The sequence below is a fragment of the Myotis lucifugus genome, unplaced genomic scaffold (genome assembly GCF_000147115.1).
Source record: "Myotis lucifugus unplaced genomic scaffold, Myoluc2.0 scaffold_50, whole genome shotgun sequence".
Lineage (NCBI taxonomy): Eukaryota > Metazoa > Chordata > Mammalia > Chiroptera > Vespertilionidae > Myotis > Myotis lucifugus.
Genome location: NW_005871098.1, coordinates 124,354 through 145,275, shown reverse-complemented (window position 1 = coordinate 145,275; position 20,922 = coordinate 124,354). Strand labels below are relative to the sequence as shown.

The window sequence follows — 20,922 nt, the reverse complement described above, 5'->3', positions numbered from 1 at the left end:
TGCCTTATCTGTATTTATAGAAGAGTCAGTTCGTGGCTCTGCCTCTGGGTGGCATTGTGTCTGGATTGACCTCCGAGGCTATAAGCCTTCTCTGTCCAGGAGTTCTCTATTGTACCTGAACCAGCTCCACCCAGAGCTCGCTCCCCAGGCACCACTCCCAGCTCTGTTTCCCAGGCTCCCCAAAAACAATCTTCCCCTACAAGCTCCGCTAGCGACCCTAACTGGGCAATCCCATGCACTGGGTTCAACAATCAAACTCACAGATTTAAGAGGAAGCGTGTAAACAAGAGCCTGGGAAGCTGTGCGAACTCGCAAGGCTCCACCTTCCAGATCTGCGCGGAGTCTCTGCGCACGCTCTTGCCCCTGACACCAAGTAGCCGGCCGCCTGGCAAGATCTGAGGTTTCCCCTTTGCATCCAGTCCAACTATGGGCTTATTTATAATGTTACCTTCTGCCAGCAGCCCTGCGGGAGCCCTCCCCACTTGCGGGCAACGCTGGCCTCTATGGGCGCGGACTTTGGGGGGCGCAGATTTCCCTCCGCGCGCGCGCGCATTCCTCGCTCCAACCTGAATTGCAAACCGCACCTTTGGGGGAAGTCTAACCTTTCCGTGGGGAGAAGCAGGTCTCCTCTGAGTTCATGTAGTCGCGCTGCTTGAGAGCCGTTGCCTCCGGGTTAGTAGCCGATCTCTGGATGCGGATAACAGCTACTCAAGATGGCGCGGTCTCGCCACTGAGCTGGCGCCCAGGGGGAGGTCTCAGCCTCAATCTCTAACCATCCCCATTTTCTAGGAGTTCTCTTTTATTTTTTTTTCCTCTTCTTCCTCTTCTTAAAGAATACCCTTCAACATTTCATGTAGTACTGGTTTCTTCCAGTGTATTCTTGATGTCAGATACGGTATTCTTCATTTCTGACTGGTTCTTATTTGTGGTTTCCATGTCCTTTTTCAAGCTGATGTAGTTCCTTGCAGTTTCCATTAGGTTTCTTGTAGTTATCACTAAGTTCCTTGAGCATCCTTATAACCATTACTTTGAACTCTGTGATAAATTGCTTGCCTCCATTTCATTTAGCTGTTTTTCTGAAGATTCTTCCTTTTCTTTTATTTGGTGGTTGTTTCTTTGTCTCCTCATTTTAGCTGTCTCTCTGTATTTGGTTCTATGTATTAGATATCACTGCTATGACTCACAGTCTTCATATGGTGACTTTATGTAGTGTCTGTCCAGTGATACCCAATGATGTAGTCCTTTTGATCACCTGAGCTGGATTCTCTATGACTGTACCTCATATGGGTTATTTGGGCTCTCCTGTTGTAATTTGATCTTGATTGTTTTTATCCCATTCATGGGTGAGATCTCTCCTTAGAGTCACCAGGCTGACTCTGACCACGTAATGCAAGCTGTTTTATAGAACAAAGGAAAACAAAAATAAAAACATACAAATGCACACAACAATAATTACGAAAATAACCACAAAAGAAAAAATAGAGAACAAGAATAATAAAAAGTTTTTGGAAAAAAATAATATGAGAAGGAAAAAGGGGAAGAAAAATGAATATGAAAGGAAAGAAGAGAGAGAAAAAAATAGAAGAATAAAGAATAGCGAGGCCTGGCTGGTGCGGTTCAGTGATTAGAGTGCCAGCCCCTGCAATAAAGGGTTGCAGGTTCGATTCCTTGTCAAGGGTACATACTTGGGTTGTAGGTTCTATGTCTGGCCCTGGTTGGGGCTCATGCAAGAGCAACCAATTGATGTTATCTCTTTCACATTGACTTTTCTCTCTCTTTCCCATTCTCTCCCTCCCTTTCAATCTCTTTCAGAGATGGAGAGGCATTGATTGGACTGTCGGGCCTTGGAGGGAAGGTAGGGGAGGGTGGGGTTAAGGGAGAGAGATCAACCAAAGGACTTATATGCAAGCATATAGGCCTAACCAATGGACACGGACAACAGGGGGGTGAGGGCATGAGCGGGGGGGGGGAGGGGGTAACGTGGGGATAAGGACACATATGTAATATCTTAATCAATAAAAAATATATATAAAAAATAAAAAAAATCAATAGAAAAAATATCCTCTGGTGAGTATTAACAAAAAAATAATAAGATTAGCAAAAGAAAAATGGTAAAAAAGAAAAGAAAAAGATTAAAAGGAAAAAAGAAGAGAAAGAATAATATTAATTAAGAAAAGGGGGAAAAAGAGGAAAAAGAGAGTAAGAAAAGGAAAGGGAAAAATAAGAGATGAAAGAAAAGAGAAAATAATAACAAAGCAACAATAAAGAAAATAATTGAAAAAAACAAAACAAAAAATAGAGTTTTTCTTGGCCGAATTTAGGGCCTGCTGGGATCTCCCTTTGGAACCTGCTCTTACGTTCTCTGAGGCTTACTGTTTTCTGTGCCAATTCTGGGCATCCAAGGAGGTTCTTTGGTGAAAGCCAATGTCAGAAACTGTCCACATTTGGCTATCAATAACCTGTTCAACCTTTAAGTGATCCACAGTTCATGGCTGCTGTCTCCACTGGCCTTGGCTGTGCATGGGAGGGGCCAAGCTGCACTCCAAGACTGGCTTTAGAGCTGGCCCAGGGGCATGTCAGAAAACATCCCAAGGCACTTTGGGATCTGCCTCTGCCCACCTCTGCCTGTTGGTTGACTGTCAGACCCAGTCACTTAAAGGCCATTTCTGAAAATGCTTTTGGCAGAATCAGGAGAATGGAATTTCTGGGTCTACCATGATGGTGAAGTGCTGTTCAGATTTTAGGGGAGATGGTGTGTGTGTTCCCCTAGCCCAGAATCACATGTCTGAGTCTGTCTCAGAATATCTTTCTGACCTTGGCAGGGCAGGTCCCCTTGTATGCAGCTGGTGGGGTCTGTTAGAAACCAGGAGTTCCTATCAGCTCTCCCTTGAGGGGGAAGTGCTAGTCAGGTTCCTGAGAAAGTAGGTGTAATGGCTCTACTCCAAAGCTCATCACTGACAGCCCCTTAGCTTGCCCAGACCTGTGAGTCCAACCTCTGCTGCTGCCTCCTCAGCAGGGATTGAGAATCAAGGTAGGGTGAGCTGTATCCTCAAGGGCAGTGTAATTGCCTTTCTCCAGACTGCTGCTGGGAGGGGCTTGTGCCTCTCATGGAAAATGGCTGCTGAGATATTGGGGGCGGGGGATGACTGATCACAAGGATCCTGGCAGCTGATCTCCCATGTCTCTTTCCAATGTCTCCCATCCCTGACTCTCCTCAGGCGACTCCAGTCTGCAACACCCTCACTCTGCCAAAGCCCAGGGTGAGTGGCTGTAAATGAAAATCCTGTTCCCTGGCCCTTAGAGAACAAAAGTGGCTTTGTCTCTGGCAGGCTGCATCTCTCCCTGGTGTATAGAAACCCCGTTTTCATTGCTGGATGTTATGTGGGTAGCTATTCCCAGTTCTAGGCTCCAGCCCAGCCTGGAGTCCAGGCCTCACTCTTCTCAGGGGGATCCCACCTGGAGCAGAGATATCTCTCTGAAACCTCAGCCTGCCCCCAGTAAGAGTTGGACCAGCCCATCTCCCAACCCAGCCTTTCCTACCAGTCTCCAGGTGCTTTCTGCCCTTCTTGGTTTAAAAGTCTCTCCTTCAGGTAGTCTTCAATTGGTAATTCAGGGTGAATGTTCCTCAATTTAGTGTTTTTTAAAATATGTTTTTATTTATTTTAGAGAGGAATGGAGAGGGAAAGAGAGAGAAACATTGTTGAGAAAGAGAAACATCAACTGCTTCCATTATGCCCCTACTAGGGATTGAGCCCAAAACCTTGGCATATGCCTTGACCAGGAACCAAACCGCCCCATGCATTTGACAACACTCAACCAACTGAGCCAAACTGGCAAGGGCCCCAATCTGGTTTTATTTCCATTTTGGTTTTCAGAGGAATGTGAGAAAGATCAATCTACTCTGATTGCCATATTGAAACTCTTAACAGTTCATTCTTATACAGCAAAAGTTTGCTGCTCCTGTGCTCTGCTAACCCTTGTAAGAAAACATATTCCTTTAGTAAAAGTTGAGAGCTACTGATCTTTACAGAAGGAGGACATAAAGTCAGTGAGTTGCAGAATGAGAACAGTGAATTCAGAATTCCTGTGGTAGAATTCTTGATATTTGCAAATTTATAATTAGGGACTGATTTGACTCTTTGTAGAGAAAGTTTCTTGGGAAGATAGGAGATTTATCCTTCAGTGGTGGGATCAAAGGCAGCTGGGTTTTCAGATGTTTATGTGCCAATTTAGCATTTAGAGATAGGATATATAAGCAAAACATATTTCTGTTTTAAATCCATGGTTTGTATTTGAAAGAAAAATTAGATCAGCACTAAATACTAATAAATTCTGCTCTCATATAAACTATTTGGATAAAAAAATGGATTCTTAAATAATGCATTTCCCTGGCAGAACTGTTGAGTGCATTCATAACAGAGACATAGCATGTTTTGAACTTTCTAAATAAATTGACTTCTTGATTTTTGGAGAAATTCTGATATTCGTCTGAATTTTTGTAGAGAGTTTAATAGTTAGCTACTTCAATATTTATTAAATCCTATACTAAATGATAGGCAGTTTACAGGATATTGTAAAGATGATTACAGAAGTTTTTGTTGTTTTTCTGATGTGATTTTCATTGATAAATGGTTGTTCTAATCTACCACACTATAGATGCATTGCATGTTTCCTGTTCATGCAAACTGTATTAATCTGTTTTCTTTTTCTTTTTTTAAAAATATATTTTATCGATTTTTAACAGAGAGGAAGGGAGAGAGATAGAGAGTTAGAAACATCGATGAGAGAGAAACATCGATCAGCTGCTTCCTGCACATCTCCCACTGGGGATGTGCCCGCAACCCAGGTACATGCCCTTGACCGGAATCGAACCTGGGACCCTTCAGTCCGCAGGCCGACGCTCCATCCACTGAGCCAAACCGGTTTCGGTTTAATTTGTTTTCTAATCTGTAATCTGTAATCTATTAATAGTCTAACACAGTGGCTATGGAGGTTACATTTGGCCACACTTGAGCTTCCATTGCATTTCTTTGATATAGATTTGTTTTGGTAGTGTTTGATGGGTGTTTGTTTTTCAAGCCCATTCCCCCTATCATCTCACTTTATCATTTCAGTTATTGTGGATGGATTGGATAAGGTACTAATTATAGTTGTTTAAATTATAATTTTGTTTGGTTAGAAAAGTTCTGCCTTCTCTCTATTTCATTTTTCCTTTTACTTAGGTGACTTAGACTGTTAAAAATTTTTATTTTGAATATTTTGTGATTTTTCTGGTTGGAAGATTAGGGACTGTGCATAAGGTTGAACTCTTTGTTTTTAATTATAGGAATTTCCAAACATATACAACAGGAATCTAATTTTAACAGTCATCACATATGGCCAGTCTTGTTTCATCTTTATTCTCCTTCTCCATTGCCTTCCATTGAACCCCAAATAATGTTGAAACAAATTGAAAACACTGTATCCTTTAATTGTGTAAATACTTTTGTACCTGTCTCTAAATTATACGGACTTAAAAACAATCAATATCATTAGCATGTTAAAAATTTAGTAATTTCTGAATATCAACAAATATCCAATTAGTGTTCAGATTTCCTTAATCTTCTCATATATACCTTTTGCAGTTAGTTTTTCAAATTATGACCCAACAGAAGTCCATGATTTACCTTTGGTTGAATTATCTCTTAATTCTGTTAATATATGTAACAGTTTCCCTTCCTTTTTTTTCACATTTGTCATTGATTCTCTAGGTCAGGGGTGGGCAACCCCTGGCACGCGTGCCAAACATGGCACGCCAGTAACTTTTGCTGGCACGCGAAACCCTCTCTTATAATCTTCCATTTATAATTTTTTTCTTAATATCGACTTTTTTATTTTTCAGATAAATTCAGTGTAGGTGCATCTTAGATAAATAAATAATTTTACATAACAAATTATCTTAAAGACCATAGACATGGATTGACAAGAGAAGGGAAGAGCAATTTCTATGCCTCTGCCTTAACTCTCCCTGCCTTCCTAGATCCGACCAGTGTTTTGGTTTCAGCCTCAGATGCAACGGGTTTTTGTTGACAAGACAACCGCCTCACCTACTTATTCAAAATTTCACTATAAAAATGAAACCTTCTCTCTCGCTTTGCCCACCGGTACTAATGAAAGGGGAATAAATTTCTATGTTTCTCTCGGCAGCAAAAGTTCCACTGATAATATCAAACGGAGTCATAAAGTTTTCTGTCGGACTATCAGTGTACATGTATACATTAAAAAATAAATGTATTTTTCATCATCATGTACTGTGTTTTTGTTGCTCGAATGAATTTTATTATTTCTTCAAGGTTCTTCACATACGTACACCTTAAGAGATATCAAATAGGCATAACATGTTCTCAAAAAATTAGGGTTGGCACGCAGAAGAATTTTGAGTCAGAGATTTTTCTGGTTTTGGCACGCACTCACAAAAAGGTTGCCCACCCCTGCTCTAGGTCAATTGTCTTGTCTTTTCATTTTAGATAAATTTATAGTGTGAATTTTAGTGAAATCTAAAGTATGTATATCAAATGTAAGTTAATTTTTTTGACAAGAACACTTCATAAATGGTGAGCAAGTTAGACTTTTGAGTTGGTTGGAGAGAGCTTGGAAGTGGTACATGTCAGCACTTTCTTCTTCTATTTCCCCCAATTGAGTAAGATTTATTTCTCATCACAGTAATGATACTGATTATCAGGTGAGAGGAAACAGGTGTTTATGTATAATGTTATTCAACATACCTTCATTTAACAAAATTACTTACTAGCATTTTTTTTGTAATTAGCAACAGTATTGGAACAGCAGGAGTCTTCATTTAGCATAAGATTGCCAGCCTACACATTTTTAGTTTTGCCTTCTGAGTCATTGCATTAGGTAACATCTCTCTGCTCAAGGGTCTGGCCAACATTACTTTTCCTGTTAAGAATACTGAAATAAATCCTTGCTGTTAATTTTATATTGGAAATGGTAAGCATAAAATCTATTCAGTCAAAATCTAAACTTATAGCTAATTTTTATGATTTATATCGAAAAAGATAAGAAAGAAAGCTACATTTAAATAGTCATATTACAGAGAAAAGAAACTTTAAAAAGCATGTTCTTTACTTTTATAAAAAGTATTTCAAATTTTCTTCTGAATGGTAATATGTCAGATTTTCTTAATCAGGTATTGTTTGAAACATTACAAATGATTTTTTTTAAATAAAAAAAGAATAGTAAATTGAAAAAGTACTCTTAATATTTATTTACTTGGGGCCTGACTTCTTTATGAAAATGACTTATTTTTCCTTGAGTATTTATTTATCAGAATGGTGAGAAATATCTTAACAGAAAAAAAATCATCTGAAAATGCTGATATTTATTTTTATGGAACTATTTTTCTTTTGGGGTTGACTAATGAATGTTTGACTGTATTCTTTATATATATTGCACTTATTTATGCTCTGTGGTTTAAATTATTTTCAAATTTTGATGATTACCTTGGGTCATATGCAATTGTTTTTAATTGATTTATTTAATGCTACTTTATTGGCATTAAGTGCTGTTGTCAATGATTGTATACTGCTTAGGGGACACTTAAGACAGTCTGAATTTTTTTCTTATTTATAACAGGCAAATGAGAATCAAATCATATAGCTCTGTGCCAGTACCCTGAATGTCAAAAAGATGTTAGTTTTGCTTTCTTAGTCCACTGGTCATCCTGTATACTCAGGTTAAAAAAAAAAAAGTCCTAGCACACTTAGCACTTGCTGATGCAGTTGTTTCTTTTATGTATTTTAAGACATGTCTTTTCCTAATAAGCATTTTCTTTAATAGCTTCTATAGGTATTTTGAAATGACTCCTTAAATCTATCTACTGCTCTACTAAGAGGGAGTGTTTTGTTAGACTGAAAATAATAATCCAATATAAAGTGGGGATTGAAAGCTTTGTATTTATCAGGGCTGACTCTGGTTCCTTTTATTCTTTTTTTATTGTTTAAAGTATTACATATGTCTCCCTTTTCCCCCATTGACCCCTTCTTGTCCACTCCCACCCCCCAGGACAAGCCCCCACCATCCCAGTGTCCGTGTCCATTGGTTATGCTAACATGCATGTATTCAAGTCCTTTGGTTGAACTCTTACCCACCCGCCACCATCCTCCCCGGCCTTCCGTCTGAGGTTTGATGGTCTGTTTGGTGTTTCTGTCTCTGGATCTATTTTTGTTCATCAGTTTATGTTGTTCATTATATCCCACAAATTAGTGAGATCTTGTGATACTTATATCTTTATCTGACTGGCTTATTTCGCTTAGCATAATGCTCTCCAGGCCCACCCATGCTATTGCAAATGGTAAAAGTTCCTTCTTTTTCATAGCAGCATAGTATTCCATTGTGTAGATGTACCACAGTTTTCTAATCCACTCATCTGCTGATGGGCACTTAGGCTATTTCCAAATCTTAGCTATTGTAAGTGGTACTGCTATGAACATAGGAATGCATATATCCTTTTTGATTGGTGTTTCTGGTTTCTTGGGATATATTCCTAGTAGTGGGATCACTGGGTCAAATGGGAGTTCCATTTTTAACTTTTTGAGGAAATGCCATACTGTTTTCCACAGAGGCTGAACTAGTTTGCATTCCACCACCTTTTTTTCCGCATCCTCGCCAGCACTTGCATTTGTTGATTTGTTGATAGCCATTCTGACAGGTGTGAGATGGTGTTTGCATCTCTCAGATGATTAGCGACTTTGAGCATGTTTTCATATGTCTCTTGGCCTGTATGTCCTCTTTCGAAAAGTATCTATTTAGGTCCGTTGCCCATTTTTTTTATTGGATTGTTTTATCTTCCTTTTGTTAAGTTGTATGGGTTCCCTGTAAATGTTGGAGATTAAACCTTTATCGGAGATAACATTGGCAAATATGTTCTCCCATGCAGTGGGGTTTCTTGTTGTTTTGTTGATGGTTTCTTTTGCTGTGCAGGAGCTTTTTATTTTGATGCAGTCCCATTTGTTTATTTTCTCCTTAGTTTCCATTGCTCTAGGAGCTGTATAAGTAAAGATGTTTCTTTTATTCTTTAAGAAAAAAACACAAAGTGTTGAGTGTGATGTAAATGTTGCTTTTGTAGACTTATACAAAAGTTCATTAATAGGAAGAAAAAAGTAAGATTCTGTTTCTAAGTATATGCTCCCAATTTATCATAACTTATTTTTTAAAATTAAGACCAGTCTCATGATTGGATCTTTTATTTTTGTGCATGCTAGTGTTTTGAGTCATAGCATGTGATTCCAGACCTCATTGATGTGTGTAATAAATCAGTGATGATTTATAGGTGACAGTGAAGCTGGTTGATTAGGTAATACCTAAGAGAGTCTATCTTTACAGATAAAAATTTTGTGTATTTTATGGAAGTGATTTTTATTTTAGGGTTGAAAATCTTGTCAAGAGTGTGCTTTTCCAAAAACATCATTGCACTTTCTTACCAGTAAAATGATTTCTTTTCTGTGGTTCATCATTTGGCAGTAGTATAACCAGCTTGAGGTGCCTATTTATTGAACAGCTCTTTGTTTATCCTTATGTATATTAATAAACTGGAGCATTCCCATGGGTGCAAGTGATTGTAAAATGGGAGCATTTAACTTCTTTCTTGGTAAACCATCTTATAATATTTCCTTCTATTTTTCCAGATAAATTATTAGTCATAACTATAGCAACAAAAGAAAATGATGGATTTCATCGGTTTATGCAGTCAGCCAAATACTTCAATTATACTGTGAAGGTATGGTATAACTTTAATTCATGGAGACGTTAAAATATGTGCCTAAAGTACATTTTTATAACAATAGTAACAACGGGAAGTGTAATCCAAAGGAGGAAGGTGAAATTTGGTTACATAGTTGCTATTAAATTTTATATATACTTGATTGTTTTAAAGATAAATTTTGGCCTTATTAATACTCTGCCACTCAGACAATAATACTTGCTAATTCTTTGTATAAACATGTTTATAAAATAACAGAAAATATGTTTATACTAGTGTCCTGGTGCATGAAATTCGTGCACAGAGAGGGGGTTCCCTCAGTTCAGCCTGCACCCTCTCCAATCGGGGAAACCTTGGGGGACATCCCTCTCGCAATCTGAGACCACTGGCTCCTAACCGCTCACCTGCCTGCCTGCCTGATCACTCCTAACCGCCCTCCCCTGCTATCCTTATCTCACCCCCAACTGCTTTCCCCTGCCGGCCTGATCTCGCCCCCAACTGCTCTCCCCTGCCGGCCTGATCACCCCTAACTGACGCTAGCTGCCTTATCACTGCTAACTGCCCTCCCCTGCTGGCCTGATCTCACCCTCAACTACCCTCACCTGCTGGCCTGATTGCCCCTAACTGCCTCTGCCTTGGCCCCCACCACCATGGCTTTGTCCGGAAGGAAGTCGGACATCTGGAAGATGGCTGGTTGACCTGGTCTAATTAGCATATTACCCTTTTATTAGTATAAATCAATTATATTGAATAGGATTGCTTAAATGGGAGGGGGGGAGAAGACTTTTTCAGCAGGAGGAGATGCTCTTGGCAGACAAAAATACCTAGTCCCTATATCTGGACTGATAGCCAGCCATATGCACTATACTGCCAAACCGGTCATTAAAAAATTGAACTGCTTTCTTACACCTTACACCAAACAGCTGTTGCTCTTAAAACCCCTCCTCAGCCCCCACCTTAGGTTCTGCCTTCGCAGTTCACCCAGATTAGGTTCTGATTGGTTGGTTACTATGCCAGTCAGTGTCAGAAGTTCCGCCTCCTAGGCAGCCATTGGCTCCTCGCAGTTCACCCATATTTGGTTCTGATTGGTCAGTTTCTATGCCATTCAGCATCTCCAGGCCTATCTCTAGGCCTGATCAGAGAGGTGGGGCTGATGAGCAGCCCCCACGGAGGCGTGGATAGAAAGAGAGCTATGGCTGCTGGCGAAGTCCTGAGAGAAAGAGAGAGGCAACGGCTGATCAACAGCTGCCACTGAGGCTGCAGATCAGACCCTGCCTCTCTCCGGGCCTGATCTGCAGCCCTCTCAGCAGTCAGTGCTGGGTCGCCGTGCCCGCAGCAGCGGCAGTCAGTGCTATGTCACCACAGCAACCCAGCACTGACTGCAGAACTGACTTCCAGTGTTCGGTCGAGCCTTTGGTCGGTCGTTACGGACCTTGAGTTTTTATATATTAGGATAGGATGGTTCTCAGAGTTCATCAGCATCATCTGGGAAATAGAAATAATGATTTTCAGATGCCACCCCAGACCTGCCAAATCAGGAACTCTGGGAGCAGGATGTGGAAGTCTGTGTTTTAACAAGCCCTCCATGTGATTCACATGCAGGGTCTAGTTTGAAATACTGATTTAGTGGAATGAAAGGAGAAAATTGAGCAGAATTGAGGCTACTATAGTGCACTGTACAGAGACTCTCAGATGGGCCTGGGCACAGTATTACTGAGGTATTGGAGAAGTCCAAGAGGGCTGTAGAATGAAAGTGTAATACTAATAAATCTTCAGGCCAGAGGCGGCCAATTTTTGTTGTTGTTGGTAATCCATACCAGAGGATATATTTTCCATTGATTTTTAAAGAGTGGAAGGATAGAAGGGAGGGACTGAAGGAAAGTGGGAGGAAGGGAGAGAAACATTGAAACATTGATGTGAGAGAGACACATTGATTGGTTGTCTCCCGCATATGCCCCAATAGGGGATCTAAACTGCAACCTGGGTACATACTCTTGACTGGGAACTGGACTTGAAATCCTTCCATCCACAGGCTATCACGCTAACCACTTAGCACACCAGCCAGGGCAGGAGCCCACTTTTTTAAAAAATATGTTTTCATTGATTTTAGAGAGAGGGGAAGGAAGAGAGAGAGAGATAGAAACATTGATGAGAGAGAAACAACATTGATTGGCTGCCTCCTGCATGCCCCCTACTGGGGATGGAGCTCACAACCCGGGGAATGTGCCCTGACTGAGAATTGAACTAGTGACCTCTTGGTTCATGGGTCAATGCTCAACCACTGAACCACAGAGGCCTGGCAGGAGGTCACATTTTAGGGCCAAAACTAAAATATCTACTAGACTAGCTTCAGTATGAATCCAGATTCACATCAGTTTGTTTTCTTGGTTAGCCTTTTTCCTCCAACCTTCATGAAATGATAACTAGAGAAGTAAGGTTGGGAGCCCATGGGCTTTGCCAGCCAGATTTATATTTGGTTCAATGTTAAGTAAAATTGAAACTAATACTATTTATTTTCTAAATGTACTTTATCTTTTTCTTTTGTATTTTTTTATTTCATTCATCCTTAATTTCAAAAATCTCCAAGAATATTATTATTTTGGGAATTTCAGTCTTCAGGTGAAACAAAGATACAAGGTTTATGTTTGTGTCACCTTTTAATTCAGGAGGGATCTGCTTATTGAGAACAGCTCCAAGTTTAGTTCTGATAAATTGTGCTTAGGCAATTTCTTGCATAGATGAATTACTGTTAAGCTTTTGAGGGTAATGTATAAAGAAGGGAATGCTTGATTGATGCCCCCACCCCTTATGTTTCCCTCATAAACCTATTCTGGTTCAGTAGGAAAACTTTCGATGGCCCTATCAGGAGTTACTGAGCTTCAAGGGCTTTCAGTGTTTCTCATACTGATTTCCTGCCCTATTGAAAAGTGTTATGGAAACTCTCTTCATTTTTTTTAAATCTGGACAAATAGAAATAAAATATGAGAAATAATTTCTGTGACACCCCACCTCCCACCCCTCTCCCAGATTAGAGTCTACTTCGAAATGATAAAATTGGGAATGGTATTTTTATGGGGTGGAAAACATTAAAGAATTATGATCTGACTAGGTATCACGTTGTTTGCTTTCTAGTTTCATGACTTAGTGAAATGTTTAAAAAGTGGTTACTGTGTAATACTATGCAAGTTACTGATGACTTACAGTTTTTATGGTACTCTTATTTGAAATTTTGCTCAGGGATGAAATGTTGATTTTATTGATAGGTCCTTGGTCAAGGAGAAGAGTGGAGAGGTGGTGATGGAATTAATAGCATTGGAGGAGGCCAAAAAGTGAGATTAATGAAAGAAGTTATGGAACATTATGCCAGTCATGAGGATATGGTTATCTTGTTTACTGAATGGTAAGAAAAATAACCTGTGATTTTTAAGTCTACATTAAATTATTTTTAAAAAGAGTTGAAATTCATATGTGTAGATTACATATTAAATAATTTTATTCACAAGGAATCATTGTTTTAAGAAGTAGGTTTTACTCATAATTATAAAACCACAGTCTGACATAGTTATGTAATATGATCAAATCTGATGAGTTACCATAAATACCAATGAGAAAACATGGCAGGAGCTAACACTTTTGGAAATTTGTGTTTTAATCTTGATTTAGAGAAAGAGTAAAGATCATGCTGAGCTTTTCTATTGAGAGTAACTCAAGGGATTCTGGTCAACCAGGAGGAAGTAGTTCATTGAAAGTTGTAAGTGAGAAATAAGAAAACCTGTGTTTATTGAAAAAGAAAAGCCTTTCCGATGTGTAAATATCTTTTTATATGTGGCTCTACTTTGCTTCTATTTAATTTTGAGTGTCTACTGTCTTTCTTTACCTTCCTACATGTTTTTAATAATGTCATGAGGCACTAGTGGTTGCCACCTTTTTCCACTTTCTGTACCTTTATTAAATTTTTATCTTTTGGTCATTGATTGCTCATTTGAAACCCTCTTGCACTTTCTCCTCTAACTTAGGAAAGTTTCTTTATATCTCTACCACAATTTGAACATCTAAAACCACAAATTATTGCAGATGAAATTAAGACTAATGCTTACTTAGTATACATGCAAATATGTAAATAGAAAAGGCATAAATTTTGAAAGGAAAATGTATGCAGTGAACTCCTAGTGCCATCAACATTTAAAAGTTTTGAAAGGGTCTATATACTTGCATCTCTAAAATTTTCCTAATAACTAGTACACACACAAAAATAAGTCCTGCTTATAGTTACCTATTCTTGCAATATGAGATGTAGTATAGCTGATGTTAGCTTGTGTATTGGGAATTTTTCTATTATTAAATATAGTTTTACCCTTGGCAAAAGAGTAGGAAGCTTATAATGTGCTTAGGTTATATATTGAGTATGTTTTGGTTTAAAATTACTGTGGATTTCAAACAACCATTTTGGTAAGCTTGAACTTGCCACATGTAGATTTAGATTTTGACCTTGAGGTAGAGTCTCCTTGTAAAAGTTACCTATCACATATTAGTGATTCTTTTAGAAAGAACTTTTGCTCTGTCTTTACCCTCCTATCCCATACCCTGTCCCCTTACCTAAGATTTAGACTTGAAAGAAACTGGTTTAATAAGGGGCCAATTTGTTTCTAATGAGGGAAGGAACAAAGAAATACCTGAAGACTCCTTGAAGTTACATTTGTTTATTTATATGATACTTTAAGACCCCGCTTAATAAAAAAGACTGCAACAAAATTTTAATAGAAGGTCACTGTGTACCAGGCATTATTAGTGTTTAAACTATATTAGTGAACCAAATAGACAATATTTCTGACACCTTTTTCTGTGAGAATAGCCAGCTAACTGAAAACATGCAGCCTCACCCCAGCCAAGCCATTATCTAAGAAGAATCATTAACATTTTCTTTATCACCCATCTATGTTTTGGAAAAATCTAGCAATGAAGAGCAAGTAATCAAGGAAGAGAGGGGTGGATAGTTGGTGCCACTTTAGAGCTCTTTTTTCTCTATTTTTTAAAAAAATAACACCCTTTTTAAAAAATATGTTCAGAATGATTAATACAATTGAAAATTATTATGAATGAATGAGAAATGAATTAGGTTGTTTAATATAAGATACCCATTCGATTTAATATAATTGCTAATCTAATCAAGCTTACATCTGGTTGAGTTTAGAATTAAGAACACATTAATTTTAATAAATCAAACAAATTCCTATTTCTTACATGATTTATTTTGGACCATTCAACTGTGATAGTTTTATGAAAGCATGGGTAACTACTATCTGAAAAAAAATACAAAGATTTATGTACTTAATGGTCTAGATAGGCTCCTTTAAACAACTAGAGGCCCGGTGCACAAATTTATGCTTCAGTGGGGTCCCTCAGCCTGGCCTGTGGAATTGGGCTGAAACTGGATCTCCAACATCCCTTGAGGGGTTCTTGGATTGTGAGAGGGTGCAGGTCAAGCCGAGCGACCCCACCGGTGCACAATCAGGGCCGGGGAGTGATGTGGGAGGTTGGCCAACCAGGGAGGGACCATGGGAGGGCTCCAGGGCGTGTCTGGCCTATCTTGCTCAGCCCCAATTGGCCAGACCCCAGAAGCAAGCTAACCTACTGGTCGGAGCATCTTTCCCCTGGTGGTCAGTGCACGTCATAGTGACCGGTTGAGTGGCTTTAGCATATCATTAGCATATTACATTTTGATTGGTTGAATGACTGGATACTTAGCATATTAGGCTTTTATATAGGACTAGAGGCCCGGTGCACAAAAATTTGTGCACTGGCGGGGGGGGGTCCGTCAGCCAGGCCTGTGCCCTCTCACAGTCTGGGACCCCTCGGAGGATGACCATCTGCTGGCTGAGGCCTGCTCCCCAGGGGATTGGGCCTAAGCTGGCAATCAGACATTCTTCTGGCAGTCCAGCAGCCCTCGGGGGATGTCCACTTGCCAGCAGGGAGCAAACCTAAGCTGCAGTCGGACATTCTTAGCGCTGCTGAGGAGGCAGGAGAGGCTCCCACCACCACCGCTGTACTGGCAGCCGTCAGCCTGGCTTGTGGCTGAGCAGAGCTCCCCCATGTGAGAGCTCACTAATCACCAGGGGGAAGCTCCTGCATTGAGCATCTGCCCCCTGGTGGTCAGTGTGTGTCATAGTGACCAGTCATTCCCAGTCTTTCTGCTGTTAGGGTCAGTTTGCATATTACCCTTTTACTATATAGGATAGAGGCCTGGTGCACGGGTGGGGACTGGCTGGTTTGCCCTGAATGGTGTCCCAGATCAGGGTGGGGGTCTTGCTTGGGTGCCTGGCCAGCCTGGGTGAGGGGCTGATGGCTGTTTTCAGGCTGCCCGCACCCCCTTTAGAGTGGGGGTCCCCACTGGGGTGCCTGGCCAGCCTGGATGAGGGGCTGAGGGCTGTTTTCAGGCTGCCTGCACCCCCTTCAGGGTGGGGGTCCCCACTGGGGTGCCTAGCCAGCCTGGATGAGTGGCTGATGGCTGTTTTCAGGCTGCCCGTACCCCCTTCAGGGTGGGGGTCCCCACTGGCGTGCCTGGCCAGCCTGGATGAGGGGCTGAGGGCTGTTTTCAGGCTGCCTGCACCCCCTTCAGGGTGGGAGTCCCCACTGGGGTGCCTGGCCAGCCTGGATGAGGGGCTGAAGGCTGTTTTCAGGCTGCTTGCACCCCCTTTAGGGTGGGCATCCCCACTGGGGTGCCTGGCCAGTCTGGATGAGGGGCGGAGGGCCGTTTTCAGGAAGGCCAAGCCTGCAACTGAAGCTCCTAGTCTCTCCTTTTTTCTTTTTTTTTTTTATTCTGGGATTTATTTACCTTCTGTAATTGAAACTTTGTTGCGGCTCCAGCTCCAAGACCAGCCTGTTGAAAGCAGGTATCTGGGGTTTGTTTAGCTTCTATAATTGCAACATTGTTGCATCCGGAGCTCAGAGCTGGGCTGCGGCAGGCAGGGTACCTTGGCTTCCTCCATCGCCGGGGCAACCAAGCCTCATGTTTGCTTCAGCTGTGTGGCTGCCAACCGCCATCTTGGTTGGCAGTTAATTTCCATATCACCCTGATTAGCCAATGGGAAGCATAGCAGAGGTATGGTTAATTACCATGTTTGTCTATTATTAGATAGGATTATGTAGGACTAGAGGCCCAGTGCATGAATTCATGCACCTTGAAAGGAACTTGGGCTGCGAGGCTGCGGTGGATACAGGGGCAGGTCTTAGCCCATCCTCTGTGCCCCCGCTCAGCCCCTCTTTCTGTGACCCCTGGTCCTCTGTCTGCCTCCAGCCCCACTCCCACCAATGCCACTCCCATGCGCTGACAGCGCCTGGCCCACTTGCACCCGCTGACAACACCAGCAGCGGGTACGAGCGGGGCCGGTGCCATATGTGACTGTGAGTGGCAGCTGCTGCCCAATCGCCCCACAGGAGCAGGGGTAGTTGAAGAAGCCCTCAGGGATGAACGGAGCCCGCAGCCGTCACTTGCACCCGCTGACTGCGCCAAAGATCGGGACCGGTGCCAGGCATTGGCAGTGGGTGAGAGTGGTGGCTCTGCCGCCAGCTGTAAGTGTGAGTGGGGCCAGCACTGGCAGCAGGTGCGAGCACTGGGCAGGACCACAGCCGGCGGGAGCAAAGAATTTTCAGTAACCACCAAAGGCTCCCCCTAATGACAGCGACCAGTGACCCACCTTGGTCTGGTGCCCCCACTCATCTGCTCCACCATCTTGCCATGGCCGATGCCAGCCATATTCCATGCTCTGCCACCTGCTGCCAACACCTGCCATATTCCACGCATGCCCCAGGTGGTCAGCACACGTCATAGAGACGGGTTGTTTGGTTGTTCAGTTGTTCTGCTGTTCGGTCTATTTGCATATTTGCCTTTTATTATATAGGATAAGAAACCATAAACAATACAACAAGAAAGCCCACTGCATGGGAGAACATATTTGCCAATGCTATCACTGATAAGGGTTTAATCTCCAACATTTACAGGGAACTCATACTACTTAACAAAAGGAAGATAAACAATCCAATCAAAAGATGGGCAAAGGACCTAAATAGATACTTTTCAAGAGGGCATACAAAAGGCCAAGAGACATATGAAAACATGCTTAAAGTCACTAATCATCTGAGAGATGCAAATCAAAATGACAATGAGATACCATCTCATACCTGTCAGAATGGCTATCATCAACAAATCAACAAATGACAAGTGCTGGTGAGGATGCAGAAAAAAGTAACCCTCTTGCACTGCTAATGGGAATGCAGACTGGTGCAACCACTATGGAAAACAGTATGGAGTTTTCTCAAAGAATTAAAAATGGAACTCCCATTTAAAACAATAACTTTTTAAAAGTATAATATATATACATGACACACACTAATTTTAAGTGTTAAATATATTAATTTTGGTAAATTTACAGAGTTGTGCAATTATCATCAGTACTCAATTTTAGAACATTTCCAAACTCCAGAGTGATTTCTTGAATCTCATTTAGATAGGCTTTTGTGAATTAACTTGAGCACAATTTTATTTGTTAAAACTCATATTTGTTTAAACTGCTTTAAACAAGGGCCTGGGCATTTTGAGCTGTATAATAAGGTACTTTGCATTACTTTTAGAATTATTTTCCAAAGCTTATATTCTTTTCTGCTAGTCACATTGATGACCGAATGATCTAATTATTATATAGTGACCAGGTTTTTAAATTTTACTTTTGTTATTATTTTTAAATGTATTTTTATTGATTTCAGAGAGGCAGGGAGAGGGAGAGAGAGAGAGAGAAACATCAATGATGAGAGAGAATCATTGATTGGCTGGTTCCTGTACACTCCACACTGGAGATCAACCCCGAAACCTGGGCATGTGCCATGACCGGGAATCGAACCATGACTTCCATGTTCATAGGTCGATGCTCAACCACTGAGTTATGCAGGCTGGGCTTCCTTATTTCTTTTTAATATGTCTTTATTGATTTTAGAGAAAGGAAGGGAGAGAGGTAGAGAGGAACACTGATGAGAGAGACACATGGATCACTTCTTCCTGCATGCCCCCTACTTGTGATTGAGCCAGCAACCGAGACATGTGCCCTGACCGGAAATCTAATTGGCGACCTCTTGGTTCATGGGTGGATGCTCAACCACTGAGTAACAGCAGCTGGGCATGACCAGGTTTTTAAAAAGAATTATAGGTAGCCTAGTATGTAAAAAGAAGAGTTTGAGTAGTTGTGAATAAATTTGATGCACACTAAATATTCCTGCAAACTTATTCTGTGACTAGGCGCCCAGTGCATGAATTCATGCACCTTGAAAGGAACTGTGGGCCGCGAGGCTGCGGTGGGCACAGGAGTGGGTCTCGGACCATCCTTCATGCCCCTTTCTGGCCCCTCCCACCATGGCTCCTGGTCCCCTGTCAGCCGGCAGCCCTGCTCCTGCCAGCGCTGGCCCTGCTTGCACCTGCTGATGGTGCAGAGTGATTGAGGCTGGCGCCAGCAGTGGATGGAGTGGGGCCTGCTGCCCCATCACCCCTCAGGAACAGGGGGAGGTGGAGAGCCCTCAGGGGGTATTGGGGCCAGCAGCCGCCGCTGGCATCCGCTGACAGCATCAAGCGATTGGGACCAGCACCGGGCGCCAGGCACTAGCAGTGGGTGTGAGTGGCATCTCTGGCACCAGCTGCGGGTGTGAGCAGGGCTGGCACCAGCAGTGGGTGTGAGAGGTGGCTCTGGTGCCGGTAAGGAGTGTGACCAGGGCCATTGCCGGCAGCAGGTGTGAGTGCTGGGTGGGACTACCGCATGCGTGAGCAAAGAATTTTCAGTAACCACCAGAGGCTCACCCCAATGACAGCAACCGGTGCCCCGCCTTGGTCTGGTGCCCCCGCTGACCTGCTCCACCATCCCGCCGCGGCCGACACCCACCATGTTCCACGCTCTGCCACCTGCTGCCGACACCCGCCATGTTCCGCGCATCATAGCGACCGGGTTGTTCTGTTATTTGGTTGTTCCACTGTACAGTCTATTTGAATATTAGCCTTTTATTATATAGGATGAGTACAGTAAAATAAATATAAACCAGCATAGTAGATCCTAAATTAAGTATGTGGAAGAATCCTTTTGGGTTTCAGATAAATGTCTAACAAAAATTTTGGTTATTTTTTTTATTTTAGAGTTATGAAAATTCTTTAGAAGAAAAGTAGTTGAAATAAAGTTGGTGCAATTATTTGAATATGAATTTATACTGAGCAGACATTTATATTTTTTGGCAGCACTAAGTATTGCACCATTAATCAGAATACAAATATGCTCGATTTGAAAGACTCCCAATTTATAAAATATTTGAACGACCTTTCAGTGGTGGTTATTTGCCTCACCAAAAAGAGTTTTTTTTTTTTTAATGAAACATCTACTCAAGCATTTTGGTGTATGAAACTCATAGTTCATTTAGATATTTATTTAAAGATGATTAAATTAACATTGTAATTTATAGGCTATTGCTAACTAACAATAGCAGTAAAGACTACTAGAATGTCACTTAAACTAGAATGGTAGTCAATGTTACAATACAAAAGTTAATGTGGAATTAAAATGAATATAAAATCCATTATTGTAGTTTTATGAGTGGCTCTGGTTTGGAAGATTGATCCAGGCTGAAAATCTTGGTCACACAAATATTTGCTGTTAGGGTGTGTACCTTATCACTTTGATTCTATATTGCTAGCTTATTCACTTATCAAATTGAATTATAATTGTTTGTATGTGTCAGACAGTGAAGCTGGGGTCTGTATCTGATTTGCATGTTGTCAGGGTAAAAGCAAGGAATCAGTAAGTATTAGGTAAATTTCAGTAAAAGAGGGAGAAATAAAGTGGATGCTTTGAAACAAATTTTAAAGATTGTTCTTCATTTGTTTAGAGAAATAAATGACTTACAAAAGAAGAAAAACATTAAAACTTTCTAAATCTCAGAGATTGAAATTATTTAAAAAGTGAATGAATTTAGATTATAAACTATGAAAATAATGCTCTTTCATATCAGCCAGTATTCATTTCTTTTGGCTGTTAATTAAGTCATATTTTGCTTAAAAAGTGAGATCAGTGAGCACAAACTGTGATGCAGGCATTCAACTTATCACTACAGAAAAAGAGATAAGCACAGCTTCCACC

General features: G+C 41.2%; 1 protein-coding gene across 1 annotated transcript in view; it reads left to right on the top strand.

Moving 5' to 3' along the window:
* The window catches only part of PLOD2 (procollagen-lysine,2-oxoglutarate 5-dioxygenase 2), a gene marked incomplete at its 3' end in the record, with an annotated part of 224,728 nt that overhangs the window by 88,488 nt on the left and 115,318 nt on the right, over window positions 1–20,922 (top strand). The window contains exons 2-3 of the mRNA XM_006088668.3: window positions 9,687–9,778; window positions 13,024–13,160. Of these exons, the coding sequence (XP_006088730.3) occupies window positions 9,687–9,778; window positions 13,024–13,160 (229 nt within the window). The remainder of the gene's footprint in view (window positions 1–9,686; window positions 9,779–13,023; window positions 13,161–20,922) is intronic.